This window comes from Prionailurus bengalensis, chromosome E3 (genome assembly GCF_016509475.1).
Source record: "Prionailurus bengalensis isolate Pbe53 chromosome E3, Fcat_Pben_1.1_paternal_pri, whole genome shotgun sequence".
NCBI classification, from domain to species: domain Eukaryota; kingdom Metazoa; phylum Chordata; class Mammalia; order Carnivora; family Felidae; genus Prionailurus; species Prionailurus bengalensis.
In genome coordinates, this window is record NC_057357.1 from 41658732 (window position 1) to 41674584 (window position 15853).

The 15853-nt window shown below is 51.9% G+C and overlaps 2 protein-coding genes across 2 annotated transcripts; both read right to left on the bottom strand.

Moving 5' to 3' along the window:
- Positions 1-11132: 11132 nt before the first annotated feature.
- On the bottom strand, positions 11133-11930 carry HBQ1 (hemoglobin subunit theta 1). The gene is made up of 3 exons (XM_043559459.1): positions 11796-11930; positions 11433-11637; positions 11133-11342 (listed from the first exon to the last, which is right to left on the bottom strand). The coding sequence occupies exons 1-3, from the start codon at positions 11888-11890 to the stop codon at positions 11214-11216; spliced, it is 429 nt and encodes a 142-aa protein (XP_043415394.1). The 5' UTR covers positions 11891-11930; the 3' UTR covers positions 11133-11213.
- A 1923-nt stretch (positions 11931-13853) lies between these two features.
- On the bottom strand, positions 13854-14674 carry HBA1 (hemoglobin subunit alpha 1). The gene is made up of 3 exons (XM_043561175.1): positions 14535-14674; positions 14220-14424; positions 13854-14076 (listed from the first exon to the last, which is right to left on the bottom strand). Exons 1-3 carry the CDS (start codon positions 14627-14629, stop codon positions 13948-13950), a joined length of 429 nt encoding a protein of 142 aa, XP_043417110.1. The 5' UTR covers positions 14630-14674; the 3' UTR covers positions 13854-13947.
- Between the last annotated feature and the right edge of the window lie 1179 nt (positions 14675-15853).

The following is a 15853-nucleotide window of genomic DNA, read 5'->3' on the forward strand; positions in this document are numbered from 1 at the left end:
CATGCCTTGCCGCCCTGACCAAGCGGAGCGAGGTGTGCAGAGTTGTCTGCCTGCTGGGCTGGATGTGTCCTTTCTGAGGGTCTGAGCTGCCTGGCCCCGCCCCTCAGTGCAGACCACAGCAGGCTCTGCAGGGGAGGAGGGAGGTGCCCCATCCTGCATCCACTTCTCTGGAAGGACTGCCGGTCTAGTGTGCTGTTAGCATAGCCTCAGCCTGCCTGGCTCCAGTGAACCACACTGCAGTTCCCTCTTCAGGAGTTACTTAAGGACAAAGAAAGGCCTTTGGACGGCATCCACGTGGCAGCCACAGGGTCCTCAGAGGCAGGGGTTACTGATTTGGGATCAGGTTGTAGTTCGACTCACACTCAGGAGAGGCTAGTGGTGTTCTCATGCTCTCAGCTGCTCTGTCACACGAACTCAGAGACCAAAATCGGCCCATCAGCCCTTTGGGTTGGTTTATTCTAGGAGGGAGCTTCTGATGGCCAAGTTGTGAAAACTGTCATCCCCACCCCCTTAGTGCAGAGGTTGGCCCAGTGGGCACATGGTCACTGGGTCTGGATCTTGTGCCACCAGCACCGGGAAGTGACTGGTAGCCGTGCTGTGGGCTCTGGTATCGCAGTCTGTCCCCTTCTAGGAAGATGTGTGGATAGGTGGGTACTCCTGCAGCATAGGTTTTCCCTGGCCCCCTGTCTCCACAGGGAGGAAGGGCAGTGTCAGTAGGGTGTCCGTGTCCTGCACTTGTCTGGGGCCCAGGCTGAGCCAGGAAGAAGGGGCCTTGCTGGAACATCCAGTGGGAGGCTGCCAGAGAGCAAGGGGTAAACGTCGGCTTGGTAGGTGGCGTAGACACCAAGCGGGCTGGGTGGTGGAGGTGCGTCTTGGGTTTGGGAAGTAGAGGCAGATTGGTGCAAAGCCACGAATGGGTTAAGGGTGGTCCTAGGAGGGGAGGGGCGGAGGGAATGAGAGCTGGGGTCCTGGGTGCCTGACTCGGCTCTGCAGTCCCGTGTGGGGAATGCAGAGAATGGTCTGAAGCAGGCAGGGACACCCTAGCTCAGACAGCGTGAGGGTGTGCTGCTAGGAGGCAGAGTGTCAGAAGGACCTCCTGCCTACACCCCCCATCTCCTGGAGGGTTAGGCTTTAGAAAACAAAAGAAAAACAAAACTGTAGAACAGTAGTAAAATACACGCAATTTACCATTTTAACCTTTTTTGTTGGTTTGTTTGTTTACTTTTGAGAGAGAGTACGAGAGGGGTGAGGGCAGAGAGAGGGAGACACAGAATCCGAAGCAGGCTTCAGGCTCCAAGCTGTCAGCACAGAGCCTGATGCAGAGTTCGAACTCAGGAACCACCAGATGATGACCTGAGCCGAAGTCAGATGCTTAACCGACTAAGCCACCCAGGTGCCCCATTTCAACCATTTTGAAGTGTGCATTTGAATGGTATTGAGTGTGTCACCATCCATGGAGGGGTGGTTTTGAAAGGGCATCCCTGAACTTAGTGAGATCTCAGCCACGAGCATGAGGCTGAGGTCAAGGCTGCAGCTGCTCCCTTCACGTGTGGGCGCTCACCAGTCTGTAGCGGAGCAAGGAGTCTGGAGCTCTTATGCTTGACTTTCCAACCTCGTTATTGGAGGTGCCCACTGCCTCTGGTGCACCCCAGGCCCCTGAGCCTCGTGGCTTTCAAGGGTTCACCAAGCTCCCGTGTGCAGGAGTGCAGCGGACACACCGTCCTGTGTTCCAGGTGGGTGGAGAGGAGGAGGTGATATTGATGGAGGCCACGCACGACACTCCCAGAGCTCCACAGCTCATCCCAGGTGGGTTTCAACAGAGGTGAGCTCCTGGTCGGGGGGATGTGGAGGGTGCCTAGAGAAAGTCACCCATAAATCATGAAGTGGCTGGAACCAGAGTTCACCACCCCACCTTGAGTCCTTGCTAAGAATACAAAAATGTGGGAAATGTTTATGGAGAAGCAGGGATGCAGGTCAGGGGGTAGTTGCAGTCCCTGAGGAGATTTGGGTGGGCCAGGCCAGCAGGTGCAGGGCCTCCAGGACCCCAAGGTCATAGTGGAATCCATGTTCCTTGGGACCACCCCAGGGCTGTGTGGTGCCCTCAGCCCCTCCCAGTTGCTGTTCCTTGAGGATTTCCCCACTACACACACAGTCCTGTCGATTGGCGGAGGACAGAGTGACCAGTACCTAGTGTGGGTTGTGGCACCTTACTGTGTAGAGGTCTGGGGCTACCTTCCAAACTCAAAATGGGGGTCTCTAGCCAGGTCAAGGGCTGCCATCTGATGAGGGGAGGGTTGGAGAGAATCTGTTGGCCTTGTTCCCTGCATGGGAGCCCATAGGATCCACAGCAGGGCCCAGCCTTGGGGAGCACCCACCCCAGGGTTCACTGGCAGGTCCTGGGCTCTCACTGCATTCTGTGGATATGTGGAGATCCTCCCTTAGGGTAATGAGGTGCACTTGGCTGGGCCTGGGAGCTAGGAGAGCTCCCTGGGCAAGGTGGTACCCATCTGTGATTGGCGTAAGGGGGAGAGGGGCTGTGCACCAGAGTGCCTTGGAAGGGACCCTTAACCTAGAAATGGGATGGTGGCCACAGTGAGGGCTGGGATCCGCATATGGTTACGCTCTGGTAAGCTTGGGACAGTTGAGTGGTTCTAGACTTTAACAGGTACCTTAAAACAGGTTGCTACCCTGCCTCCCCGCTTCGATTTTCTGGGGAGGGGCCCCAGAAAGAATGTATTTTCATTATTTTGTAGGTCAATTTTTTTTTTTTTTTTTTAGTTAACATAAAATTCAACATTTTGACCGCTTGAAAGTGGTTTATAATCTATTCCCAATGTTATGCTATCTAGCCCTATGTAGTTGCAGAACATTTTCATCACCCCAAAAGGAGACCTAGTTACCAGTAGGCAGTCACTCTCTCTGACCCAGCCCTAGACCATCGCTCCTCTACTTGCCGTGTCTGTCGATTTACCTGTTGTGAACGTTTTCTGTAAGTGAAAGCACGGTAAGTGACCTGTGACTAGCTTCTTTGACTGAGCATAGTGTTTTGCAAGATGGTCCGCACCGTACCATAAACGTAACCCTCGAGAGCTGGAATGGGGGCAGCAGGGTGTTGGGGGCCAGGAGTGGCACCAGCTTCAAACCCTGAATGACCTCTCTGGGATGTGAAGTGAGATGCTGACTCAAAGAGGGGCCCCAGCTCTTGGCATCAGGGCACATGCCAAAGGTAATACTTGGACCTTAGGAAAGGGGGGTTGAGGAGTCATGTCCTCAGTTGATGACACAGTTAAATCCTCTGTCCACTGCACAGTCTGTATGCCAGCACCCCAGACAATCCCTCCCCTACTTTCCGCACATGCCCTGGGCATCCTCTGGCGCATGAGGCTATGTGGTGCCACATCGCCCTGCATGTTCTGTCACTGCTGACAAAGCTGATGGCTACTTAATGGATGGGCACAAGGTCTGGTGGGTGGCCATGGTCCCTGACCCAGCCCATGCAGGAGGACTGACCGTCCTCACAGGAGTGCCAGTGCTCCCTGCATAACACAGATCCACAGGGAAGGCTGAGGGGAAACCCTGGGGGTCACCGGATTTCCTGAGCACCTGAAGCTCTCTAGCGCTTTCTGGCCCTTTGTTCCTGCCCTTCACTCTTTTCCCTCCCTGGGGCTAATACAGCTGAGCCTGTGGGCTGGGGCTACCCTCCCAAGGCAGTTGTGCAGGGGTCACTGCCAGGGGAGGAGCAGTGGTGAGAGCTGGTGAAGAAGACTGCCCCCACCACTGGACCCAGACACCTTCTTTTTGTTTTTATGGAGATATAATTGATAAATGGTGTTCTGTTAATTTCAACAACACACATATATGTTGCAAAATGGTCACCACGGGAAGTCTGCTTAATATGTCTTCACAAATTGTTTTCTGGTGGTGAGGACCGCTAAGCTGTACTCTGAGCAGCTTTCAAATATACACTATGGTGTTATTGTATATGTAATAATGTAACTATGTAATAAGGTGCAGTATTGTATATATAATGCTGTATATGTAACTAATAATATGTAATATGGTGCCATGTTACTGTATATATAATTTGGTATATATAATTAGGTAATAATATAGTGTGTTATTTGCATAATACTGTATGTAATTATGTAGTATAATACAGTACAGTATTATATATAATACTGTATATGTAATGTAATGATATGTAATACAATGAAGTGTTCTGTATAAAATGCCATATGTAATTACTATATATGGAATACTGTGTATATATATAATTAGGTAACATATAATACAGTGCAGTATTATATATGTAATACTATGCATGTAATTATGGAACAATACAGGATAGCATTATACATAATATTGTATATGTAATTACATAACCTATAATACGGTGAAGTATATATATTTGTAATAGATGCATGTAAATATATGACGCAATTATATATAAATATAACTATAATACTGTATATTATGTAATATATAATACAGTATGCTTACTGTATGTGGAATACTGTGTATGTAATTATGTAATAATACACAATGCAGTATTACATATTCCTAGGCCTTTTTCTGAGGCTGCCGGAACCTTCTTTGGAGCTCTGAAGGTCCAGCGTGCCTGGGACTCCAGACGAGTCAGCTACTGGCTGGGCCCAGCCTCTCTCCCTACAGAAGAGGGCACGGAAGAGTTTAGAGAATAAGAAGCAAGCTCTGCATGTCCCCCTGGGTCAGGAAATGGAACGGTGTCTCAGCACCTGGGAAACCCCCGTCTTTCCTTCACGGCCCCTCTGTCTTCCCAGAGGTCACAGCCTCCCGACATGTGGCAGTCTTTGACACATTCGTTATTTCATTGGTCTCTGAAGACCAGGAGTCAAGACACAGCTCAACCAAGTTCTCCCTCACAGGCTGCAATCGAGGGGTCTCCTCTGGGGCTGTTCTGGAGAAGGGTCCCCACTCACATGGTTGCTGGCAGCATTTAGCTACCTTCTGGCCGTCAACAAGAGGTCCACTCCATGGGGCAGCCACAGCATGGCAGCTTGCTGCTTCAAGCCAGCAAGGAAGACCGTCTCCAAGCAAGAGAGGCGTTATTAATCATGGAAGCGACATCCAGTCCCCTTTCAGAATTTTGTGGGTTAAAAGCAAGCCGTAGCATCCACTGGCATTGCCACAGTTCAAAAAAGAAAAAAAGGGGAAAAGGAAGAAAGAAAATATAATTGCCGGTGAAGATGTGGAGGAACTGGAACCCTAAATACTGCTGGTGGAACAGAGAATAGGTCAGCTACTGTGGAGAAGAGTCCGGCAATGAGTTCCTCAATGCGTTAGAATTCTGTAACCCAACGACTACATTCCTAGATACACACCCAAGAGAACTGAAAGCAAGAACTCCGATACTTGTGCACACACGTTTATAGCTGCATTTTTCACAATAGCCAGAGGGTGAAAACAACCAAATATCCATCAGCAGCTGGATGGATAGACAGAAGACAAAATATAGAAAACGGTATGGAGGTTCCTCCAAAAATTAAATACCATGTGATCCAATAATTCCACTAGTGTGTGTTTATCCAGGGGAAGTGAAAACACTGATTTGAAGAGCTCTCTGCGCTCCAGTGTTTTTTGCAGCATTATATACGAACAAAATGTGGTCTCTTCATGCAATGAAATATTATTCAGCCATAAAGATGACTGAAATTCTGATGCATACTATAGCATGGATGAACCTTGAGAACATTATGTTAAGTGAAAACGAAGTCAGAGACAACAGATCACATATATGAGCTATCTAGCATCAGTTCCGTACAGACAGCAGACAAATGATCTTCAGAGGTTCTGGGGGAGGAATGGGGCACAGGGCTTCTGGGGCGATGAAAAGGTTTGTAACTAGATAGTGGTGTTGGTTGCATAGTATGAATGTGCTAAATGCCACCGAATTGTATGCCCTAAAGTGGTTTAAAGGTTAACTTTGTTTTATTTATTGTTTATATTAAAAACAGCAAAACCCACATTCAGAAGGAGGTGGAGAGACTACAGAAGGGTATGAACACCAGGAGGTGGGGATCCTGAGGTACTTTTGTCACTGACACTTTTTGAGTCTGTGCTTTTTGTCTTTGTCCATGTGTCTAGTCTTTATCCTTTGCCGGGATCAGTGAAGTCACTTATGGTCAATATAGTTAACATATTTGGTCTTGTTGACACCATCTTATTTTGAGCTTTCCCCTTGCCATGCCCATTCTATTTCCATTTTTGCCCCCTTTTTTTTTTTAATTTTTTTTTCAATGTTTATTTATTTTTGGGACAGAGAGACAGAGCATGAACAGGGGAGGGGCAGAGAGAGAGGGAGACACAGAATCTGAAACAGGCTCCAGGCTCTGAGCCATCAGCCCAGAGCCCAGACGCGGGGCTCGAACTCACGGACCGCGAGATCGTGACCTGGCCGAAGTCGGACGCTTAACCGACTGCGCCACCCAGGTGCCCCCATTTTTGCCCCTTTTTGAGGGGATTGTTTTAGAATAGTTTTTAATCATTTTATTAATTTTTAAACAAATGTTTACTTATTTTTGAAAGAGAGAGAACAAAAGCAGGGGAGAGGCAGAGACACAGAATCCAAAGCAGGCCCCAGTGCAGACCCCGACACAGGGTTAGAACTCAAGGACTGTGAGATTGTGACCTGAGCTGAAGTCAGACGCTTAACCAATTGAGTCACCCATGTGCTTCAGTGTTTTATTTTTTTATTTTTAAAATTTATTTTTAGAGAGAGTGTGTGTGTGTGTGTGTGTGTGTGTGTGTGAGCGAGAGAGGGGCAGAGAGAGAGGGAGAGAGAAAATCCCAAGCAGGCTCTGTGCTGTCAGCAAAAAGCCCAACATGGGACTTGATTCCATAAACTGAGATCGTGACCTGAGCTGAAACCAAGAATTGGACCTTAACTGAGCCATCCAGGTGCCCCTGTTTTAGAGTATTTTCACTTCCTACTTTTTTCTCTCCGTTACTTTGGAAGTCAGACATTCCATTTCTATTTCATGGTTGCTCCAGAATTGACAACGTATGTGCTTAGTGTATTGTGGTATGCTAGCTGAATAATAGCCACCAAAGATATCCAGGTCCTAATCCCTGGAACCTGTGAATGTGGCTTTATATGGCAAAAGGCTTTGGAAGGTGTGATTAAGAATTTTGAGATGGGGAGGGGCACCTGGGTGGCTCAATCGGCTAAACGTCTGACTTTGGCTCAGGTCATGATCTCACGGTTCATGGGTTCGAGCTGTATGTTGGGCTCTTCTGACAACTGGGAGCCTGGAGCCTGCTTTGGATTCTGTGTCTCCCTCTCTCTCTGCCCCTGCCCCATCTCATTTTCTCTCTCTTTCTCAGAAGTAAGCATGAAAAAAAAATTTTTAATTTTTGAGATGGAGAAATTATTTTGGATTATCCAGATAGGCCTACTGTGATCACATGGGTCCTTATTAGAGGCAGGCAAGGGGATATGTGACTACAGAAGAAAGCAAGATACTCCTAGCTTTACGGATGGAGGAAGAGGCCCAGAACCAAGGAATGCAATTCTAGGAGCTGGAAAAGCAAGGAAATGGATTTCCCCCCAGAGCTTCCTGAAGGAGGAGCACAATCCATCTGACATATTGACTTCAGCATAGTGAGACTGAGTTTGGACTTCTGCCCTCCCAAACTGTAATACGAGAATGGATTTGTGTTGTTGTTTTAATGTTTATTTATTTTTATTATTTAAAAAAAATTTTTTTAACATTTATTTATTTTTGAGACAGAGAGACAGAGCATGAATGGGGGAGGGGCAGAGAGAGAGAGAGGGAGACCCAGAATCAGAGAAGCAGGCTCCAGGCTCTGAGCCATCAGCCCAGAGCCCGAGGCGGGGCTCGAACTCACGGACCGCGAGATCGTGACCCGGGCTGAAGTCGGACGTCTAACCGACTGAGCCACCCAGGCGCTCCATTGTTTATTTTTGGGAGGAAGAGAGCACAGGCAGGGGAGGAGGAGAAAGGGGCAGAGGCAGAATCCCAAGCAGGCTCCTGTCAGCACGGAGCTGGGTGTAGAGCTCGAACTCAGGAACTGTGACATCATGGCCTGAGCTGAAATCAAGAGTTGGACACTTGGGGTACCTGGGTGGCTCAGTCGGTTAAGCGTCCAACTTTGGCTCAGGTCATGATCTCATGGTTTGTGGGTTTGAGCCCCACATCGGGCTCTGCACTGTCAGTGCGGAGCCTGCTTGGGATTCTCTCTCCTCTCTCTGCCCCTTCCCCATATGCACTCTCTCTGTATCTCAAAATAAACAAATAAAAAGACTTAAAAAAAAAGTTGGACACTTAACCGACTGAGTGACCCAGGCGCCCCAAATTTGTGTTCTTTTAAGTCACTAAGTTTGTTAGCCAGCAATAGGAAAGTAATACAACTAGCAAAATCTAAAGTTAATAACATGTTTCCCTCCCAGGTGACATAAGGACTTAAGAGCACTTAACTGCCATTGAGTCATGACTCAATTCTGACTTAGTTATTAATATCTGGTGTTTTATGTCTGTAGGGTTTTTTTTTTTTTTTCCTTTCTAATCTCATGTGATTTTTTTTTTTTTTTAAATCTCATGTGATTTTATATACAATCAGTGTTTGTGTTAGCACGTTGTTTGTTATTCATTCCTTCTTACATCTCAGGCTTCTCCCCAGGCTCACTGTCCTTCTGCCTGAAGTGCATCCTTTAATAGAGTCAGGATAGGGTGAGGCGGGATCCGGAGAATTTAATTCAGATCTATTTTTAAGTTCACTATTTCTCTCTGTGACTATGTTTTATCTGTTAAACTTAGCCATTGAATATTTATTTAATGTTTAAATTTTTAAAAATTTATTTTAGGGGCTCCTGGGTGGCTCAGTTGGTTAAGTGGCCAACTTTGGCTCATGTCATGATCTTGTGGTTCATGAGTTTGAGCCCCCGCATCGGGCTCTCTACTGTCAGAGTAGAGCCCCATTCAGGTGCTCTGTCTCCCAATCTCTCTGCCCCTCCCCCCCCCCACATGCACTCTCTCTCTCTCTCTCTCTCTCTCAAAAATAAACTTTTCAAAATAATAAAATTTTATTTTAGAGAGAGAGAACATGTACCGGGGGGGGGGGGGGGTGCGGAGGAGAGAGAGAGAATCCCAAGCAGGCTCCACACTCAGCATGGAGGCTGATGCAGGGCTCCATTCCACAACCGTGGGATCATGACCTGAGCCAAAATCAAGAGTCAGATTCTCAACCAACTGAGCCACCCAGGCACCCTGGGATTTTGGGTTTTTTTTTTTTTAATGTTTTTTAATGTTTACTTTTGAGAGAGAGAGAGTGTGAGCCAAGGAGGGGCTGGGATAGAGGGAGACACAGAAATCTGAAGTAGGCCCAGGGTCCGAGCTATTAGCACAGAGCCCAATCCGGGGCTTGAACCCGCGAACCGTGAGAACATGACCGGAGCCCAAGTTAGATGCTTAACCAACCGAGCCACCCAGGTGCCCTGCCCTTTGTGGCCTATAGTAAAGTGCCTTTATCTAGGAAGGACTTACTTCCTACTGCCAGGTGCCTATGAGGGAGTCCAGGATCGTTTTAAATGAGATCCATAGACTGAGATTTTGGGGGACCATTCAGGTGATACAAACTTGGGCTGCAGAGCCATGGAGTGTCAACATCAAATTTCGATTTATCAGGAAAAGATGTTCCCTTTTCTGCTTACCACCAAGGTATTTTTTTTTAGGCCCCCTTTTTGGGGAAAGGAGAGAATTCTCCAGTAGGTGTAGCCTTTTGGGGCCCGAGCTTTATGGGGAAGAGTCACCTATGGAGCACATCACCTTATACTGCCCCCTTTTTTACCTATGAAGAAGAAAATTCTAGCCCAATGTTGCTAGTTTTGGCAAATACCTCAGGGCCCAAGTAGTCTAGGTGCTGTGATAACCTCTCCCTCTCTGAGTCCTCGCCTTTACTTGGTTTCTGGCCAGAAGGTTCCTTATCCTCTTCTTTGCTCTTTGATGCTTTTAGGACTATTTAATCTGGATGTCTGACTGGTTCAGTCAATAGAGCATATGACACTTGATCTCAGGGTTGTAAGTTGAAACCCCACATTGGGTATAGAGCTTTATTATTTTTTTTATTTGTTTAATGTTTATTTGTTATTGAGAGACAGAGGCAGAGCATGAGCATGGGAGGGGCAGAGAGAGGGGGAGCCACAATCTGAAGCAGGCTCCAGGCTCTGAGCTATCAGCACAGAGCCCAACGCGGGGCTGGAACTCAGGAACTGTGAGATCATGACCTGAGCCGAAGTCGGTGGCTCAACCAACTGAGACACCCAGGCGCCCCTGGGTATAGAGCGTTAAAACAAAAACAAAAACAAAAACAAACAAACAAAAAAAACCATTGAAACCATTTGTCCAGTATTTGTAGTTAGCTGAAGTGAAACTGTGGCCTCTGTTCCAGGTTGGAAATGCCTGCTCAGAGCAGTCCGTGTTGGAGCACTGACAAGGCCCACAGCCCTGAAGGAGGAGCTGAGCGTGTCTGGAAGAAGTATCCCGCTCTCCCCTCCACCCCCCCAGATAAAGACGGAAAAAATGGGCAAGTAATTTCAGTGCATAAGATGAACTAAAAGTCGTCTACAGATCTCCAGAGGAAGGCTTCTGTGGGCTAATCTGATGACGGATACCACAGCAGGAAAATAGGGACGGACACAAATGGGCAGTTCACCGGTGCTGGGGCAGGACCCGCCTCCTCCCACCATGTCCAGAGTCTGGAGGAGGGGCTTTCCTGCCGGGGACCCCGAGGCCCCCGGGACCCTCAGGCCCCCAGGCCCCTCCAGCAGCACACGGGTCGGGATTTGCGCAGGTTCTGCCGGCAGGGGGCGCCGCTCCCTCACGTTCCCAGAGGCCGGGACGGGCCGCGGTCCTGGTTGGGTCAGGGGCCACGCGGCGGGTCCGGGCCGGCTCTCCTGCACCTGGAAGGAGTCCGGGCCTCGCCCGCTGAGGGTGGGGGCGACCTAAACCTTCCCTCGATCGCCCAGGGTGCCCGGGTCTAACGACGGTGGGGTGCGACTCCGGCGTCTCCGAGACACCCCCCCCCCCCCTCCGCAGACCCGCGCACGCCCCCAGAGAGAACACGCGCATGCAGGCTGAGGCTTTCTTGCGGGGACTTTACTCAAACTCTGGAACTCACGGGAGGGGCGGCTGGGCGGCGGGCGCCCCTCTCCGAGTTTAGCCGTAGCTGGAGGCCAGCGCCGAGATCACGTGGCTCAGAAACTTTTCCAGCGAGGCGTGCATGGCCGGGCTGAAGTCTCCAGGGTAGTGCCGGGCGAGGGTCACCAGCAGGCAGTGGCCCAGGAGCTGCGGAGAAAGGCAGTCGTCCCGCCCAGGGCCGTCCTTCTCCACCCCCTTTCTCGGCGACCGCTGACCCAGCGCTGGCTCGGTGCTCACCTTGAAGTTGACGGGGTCCACACGCAGCTGGCGCACGTGCAGGTCGCTCAGGGCCCACAGGGCGGTAGGCAGGTCGTCCAGGTGGGCCACGGCCCGCGTCAGCGCGTCGGCCACCTTCTGGCCGTGGGCCTTGACCTGGGCGGAGCCGGGGGTCAGGTCGAAGTGGGGGAAGTAGGTCTTGGTGGTCGGGAAGGCCAGGAAGGTCCTGCGGGAGGAATGGCTAGTGAGGTGCGATCCGAGGGCGGGGGGGGGGGGGGGGGGGGGCTTGGGGAGGAAGGGCACCAGGAGCGGCGGGGGACGGCATCCGCGCGGCAGGCGCCAAGGCGGGGAGCCGGAGGGGCGCCGGGACCTGTTCGCCCGCACCTCTCCAGGGCCTCGGTCGCGTAGACCCCAACGTTGCTCCCCAGCTTCGTCCACAGCGCGCGCACTGCCGCCCTCTCCGCGGCGGACAGCACCATAGCGGATCCGGCGTTGAGCGGCGAGCTCTCCGCGGCGGACAGCACCATAGCGGATCCGGCGTTGAGCGGCGAGCGCTCCGCGCCGGATGGCAGCACGGACGCGATTGGTGCGTCCCCGCGGCCTCCAGGGGGCGCCACGCCGCGGCCGCGCCCCGCTTCTGCTCGTAGAATAGTCCTGAGGGGTCCCGGCCCCGGTGCTGAGGGGTCCCAGAGTCTGGGACCTGCCCTATTGCCATGAACCCCGCGGCCCCATTTTTGTACTGTTTATTACACGGAAACTAAATATTTGTTATTATTATCATCAGGGGACACTGAATTTTATTCTCCCTCCCTTCCTCCCCAGCCTATTATGACATCTCTCTGAGTCTATTTTCGCACTGATTGTAAAAAAGGAACATAAAAATGTCCTCTTCCCAAGGTTGCTGTGAGAATTAAGCAGATAACAACTGTCAAGCTCATGGCATATGTTCCTTTCAGGGTAGTGAACATTTATTAAGTTCCTCCACTGTATCTCAGTGATGATACCTGCCAGGCACCACTCTACGCATTAAAAAAAATTTTTTTGGAAAGTTCATATAACATAAAATTTACCATAGTAGCCATTTTAAAGTGTACAATTCAGTGTCTTTAACCACATTCACACAATGTTGTGCAACCACAACTATCTAGTTCTTGAACTTCATCATCCGAAATGGAAACTTTGTGCCCATTAGCAGTCACTCCACAACCCTTCCCCTCAGTCCCTGGCAACCACCAGTCTGCTCTCTGTCTCTATGGATTTGCCTATTCTGGATATTTCCTCTATGTGGAATCACACACTGTATATTCTTTTGTGTCTGGCTTCTTTCATTTAGCATGTTTTCGCTCACGTTGTAGCCTGTGTCAGTGCTCCATAGCTCTTAATGGCTGAATAATATTCCACTGTATGGATAGACTCCACTTGATTCCTCCATTCATCCCCTTATGGACATTTGGGTTGTTTCCACCTTTAGCCCAGGCCCTCGTTTTTCCCTAATAATAAAAGAAGGAGACTGCCTCTTACTGGGAGCTCACACTGTGCCACCAGCTCTGTTAAAAGTAGCACAAACTGAGGCAGAGACCTGCCATATCATTTTCCAAGGATGACTCTTAGACTGGAAAGAAAGGACACTGCTGTTAGTTGGGGGCTCGGGCCTGGATGGCTGCCAGGACCAGACCCCTAAGCACTAGCGGCTTGCCGTGAGGGGGGGAAGAGTGTGAGAGTGCAGGCTCCCAGGCCCTGGCTTTTCTCTTTGCTGCCCTGCCAGGGGGAGTCGGTGGGCCTCAGGAGGGCCAGCCTCTGGGCATTGAAGTAAATGCTGAGCTGGGCCCAAAACCAGGCCTCTGGATCCATGGTGCCCCAGGCCGTCATCATCTGCAGAGTGAATGTCCTGGAAGTGACACCAGTGAAAGAGATGCCTCCAGGAAATTGCCTGCCAACTGCCATTGCACTGTTTGCCTGCCACAATGTCGTCGGCATTGCATGTGTGTTTTGTAAGCGCTTGACAGGTGTGGGGGCACTGCGGGGGACTCTGAGGAGCGTAACTGCTGGTCTTCCCCACCGCCCAACTTCAGGAAGAGCCACGGAGAGCTCAGAGGTCCAGGCTGGAGGCCCACCAGCTCTCAGCCCAAGTGTGTGCCATAAAACGTAAAGATGGAAAATCAGTTGATCATTCGAGCAAATCCGAGCTCCAATGGAAAGGTCTGAAGTGAAACGCAGGAAAGGGCACTCATTCCAGAGAGAGGGATGGAGGGTGGCCTGCAAATCCCTACTGGCAGCAGGTCCGGCCCCACTCCCTTCCCCTTCCGTCACCTCCCGCGGAGTCAGAGAGGTCCCTGGTACCAGTGGAGGAGAATCACCGCTCCCCCACCCCCCCAACCTCACCCCCCTCCACGACACGACACACGAAGGCCAGCGACAAAGAAGACAGAGGCGGACGGAGGCTGCAGCCCACTCAGACTTTATTCAAAGATCAGGAAGTTCGGGTGCCCGGAGCCCAAGAGGCCCCGGGCCCTCAGGACGATCGCCCCGGCTTCACTCAACGGTATTTGGAGGTCAGCACGGTGCTCACAGCGCTGAAGAACTTGTCCAGGGAGGCGTGGACGGCGGGGGTGAATTCCGCGGGGTGGTGGCAGGCCAGGGTCACCAGCAGGCAGTGGCTCAGGAACTGCGGGGAGGGGGGACGTCAGGGGGCGTCGGGGGACGCGGCTGCCCGCACTCCACCTTCTGGAACCCAGGGGACTCTCTGCCCTCCTGCCAGCAGGGCCCGGCGAGCCCTCCACCCCAGATGTCCCCCAGCCCGGTGCTCACCTTGAAGTTGACGGGGTCCACACGCAGCTTGTACGCGTGCAGGTCGCTCAGAGACGACAGGGCGTTAGGCAGGTCGTCTATGTGGGCCACGGCCTGCGTCAGCGCGTCGGCCACCTTCTGGCCGTGGGCCTGGACCTGGGCGGAGCCGTGGCTCAGGTCGAAGTGGGGGAAGTAGGTCTTGGTGGTGGGGAAGCAGCAGAAGGTCCTGCCGGGAGGAAGAGGTGGGCGAGCCGCGGTTAGGCGGGGCGGCGCAGGACAAGGACCGCGAGGGGTCGCTGGGTGCCGGGTGCCCACAGGGGCAAGTTGGGTGCTCACCTCTCCAGGGCCTCTGCGCCATATTCGCCAGCATGGGACCCAATCTTACCCCAGCAGGCCTTGACGTTGCTCTTGTCGGCGGCAGACAGCACCATGGTTGGTTCTCTCTGAGTCTGTGTCGGGACCAGAAGGTGCGGGGCCGCGAGGGCGCGGAGCCTTTATGCCCCGGGCGCGCGGGGCGCGCCTGCCCGGGCTGCGCTCATTGGCTGGCGCGGGGCCGACTCGGCCGGACGGCAGGGGGCGCCAGCGAGCGGCCAGCGCCAGCCTGGCGCGGTGGGGGCTTTGCTCCAGGCTTTGTAGAGGGTTCGGGTGTCTTCCTCCCATCCGCCTCTTCACGGCGATGGCAGTGGTATCCTAGACCCCTGCTAGTGGGGGTCGGTTTGCTGAGGTGGCTCGATGCCCGTTCTTCCAACACGTGAGCTCAGTGACACCCTTCAGGGTCCCCGAGCGCCCCTATCCCCAGGCTGTGCTCTCCTGAGGATAGGAAGGGAGTAGTCAGTTTGTGCCACCTACCCTGATCTAGGCTTGGCACTCCCCGGACGTGTATTAACTTGGGCGGAATCAGTGAAAGAATGGGCGGTTCGTCGTGGAAAGAAAGGCCTCTCCTAGCCCAGGGCGGAAAGAGATGTGCACACGAGGGGGTCCTTCCTCACATGTACTCGAGAATTCCCAACAATAGCCCTTCTGCTCCCCTCAGACTTGGTTCTCCCAACCCCCTTTCTTTACACAAACAGCCATCGACTGCCACTGAGTGCCGATCGCAGAAGGAGCAAATACCAAGGGGCAGAGTTTGCAGGGCTGGGTAGGAGAGTTCCAGGCTCAGGCTCCTTCCTCCAGGGTGGCGGCTGCTGCACCCCAGGTCAGGGACTCACAGAGGCAGGCCTCTCCTATCTGAGACCTTGCGTGAACGGCTGTCTCTCTCCCCCGCTGTCCTGGGTCACGATGACACATCCAGTGCTGTAAATTGTGCCTGACACAAGACTCATGAGGCAAATAGTAGTTGAACTGATAAACAAAGCGAATGGCTGGACAAGACCTGAGTTTCCAGCCTAGTTAGGGACAGTGACCAAATCATCACACAAGTACACATACAATGGAAAACCTTGTTAAAGGACCCAAGGAAGCATGGAGAGAGTGGATGAGGCTTTCAGGGACATCAGGGTTAGTCTGGGGATCATGGTGGGCTTCCCTGAGGAAGTAAGACTGGAAGATGAGTCAGTAACAGGCAGAGTAGAGTTCAGGGGGAGCTACCCATCACTTGGTGGAGGGGAAGGGGAGAGAAGGCCTCTGTGGCCGCAGAATGGGGGTGGGAGATGCGG

Bases quoted from the DNA above. Each gene is read 5' to 3' on its own strand.
- HBQ1 (XM_043559459.1), bottom strand. From the start codon at position 11,890: ATGGTGCTGTCCGCCGCGGAGAGGGCGGCAGTGCGCGCGCTGTGGACG. The intron at 11,638-11,795 runs GTGCGGGCGAAC...TTCCTCCCGCAG, and splicing joins GCGACCGAGGCCCTGGAGAG to GACCTTCCTGGCCTTCCCGA. The intron at 11,343-11,432 runs GTGAGCACCGAG...CTTTCTCCGCAG, and splicing joins TGGACCCCGTCAACTTCAAG to CTCCTGGGCCACTGCCTGCT.
- HBA1 (XM_043561175.1), bottom strand. From the start codon at position 14,629: ATGGTGCTGTCTGCCGCCGACAAGAGCAACGTCAAGGCCTGCTGGGGT. The intron at 14,425-14,534 runs GTGAGCACCCAA...TCCTCCCGGCAG, and splicing joins GGCGCAGAGGCCCTGGAGAG to GACCTTCTGCTGCTTCCCCA. The intron at 14,077-14,219 runs GTGAGCACCGGG...CCCTCCCCGCAG, and splicing joins TGGACCCCGTCAACTTCAAG to TTCCTGAGCCACTGCCTGCT.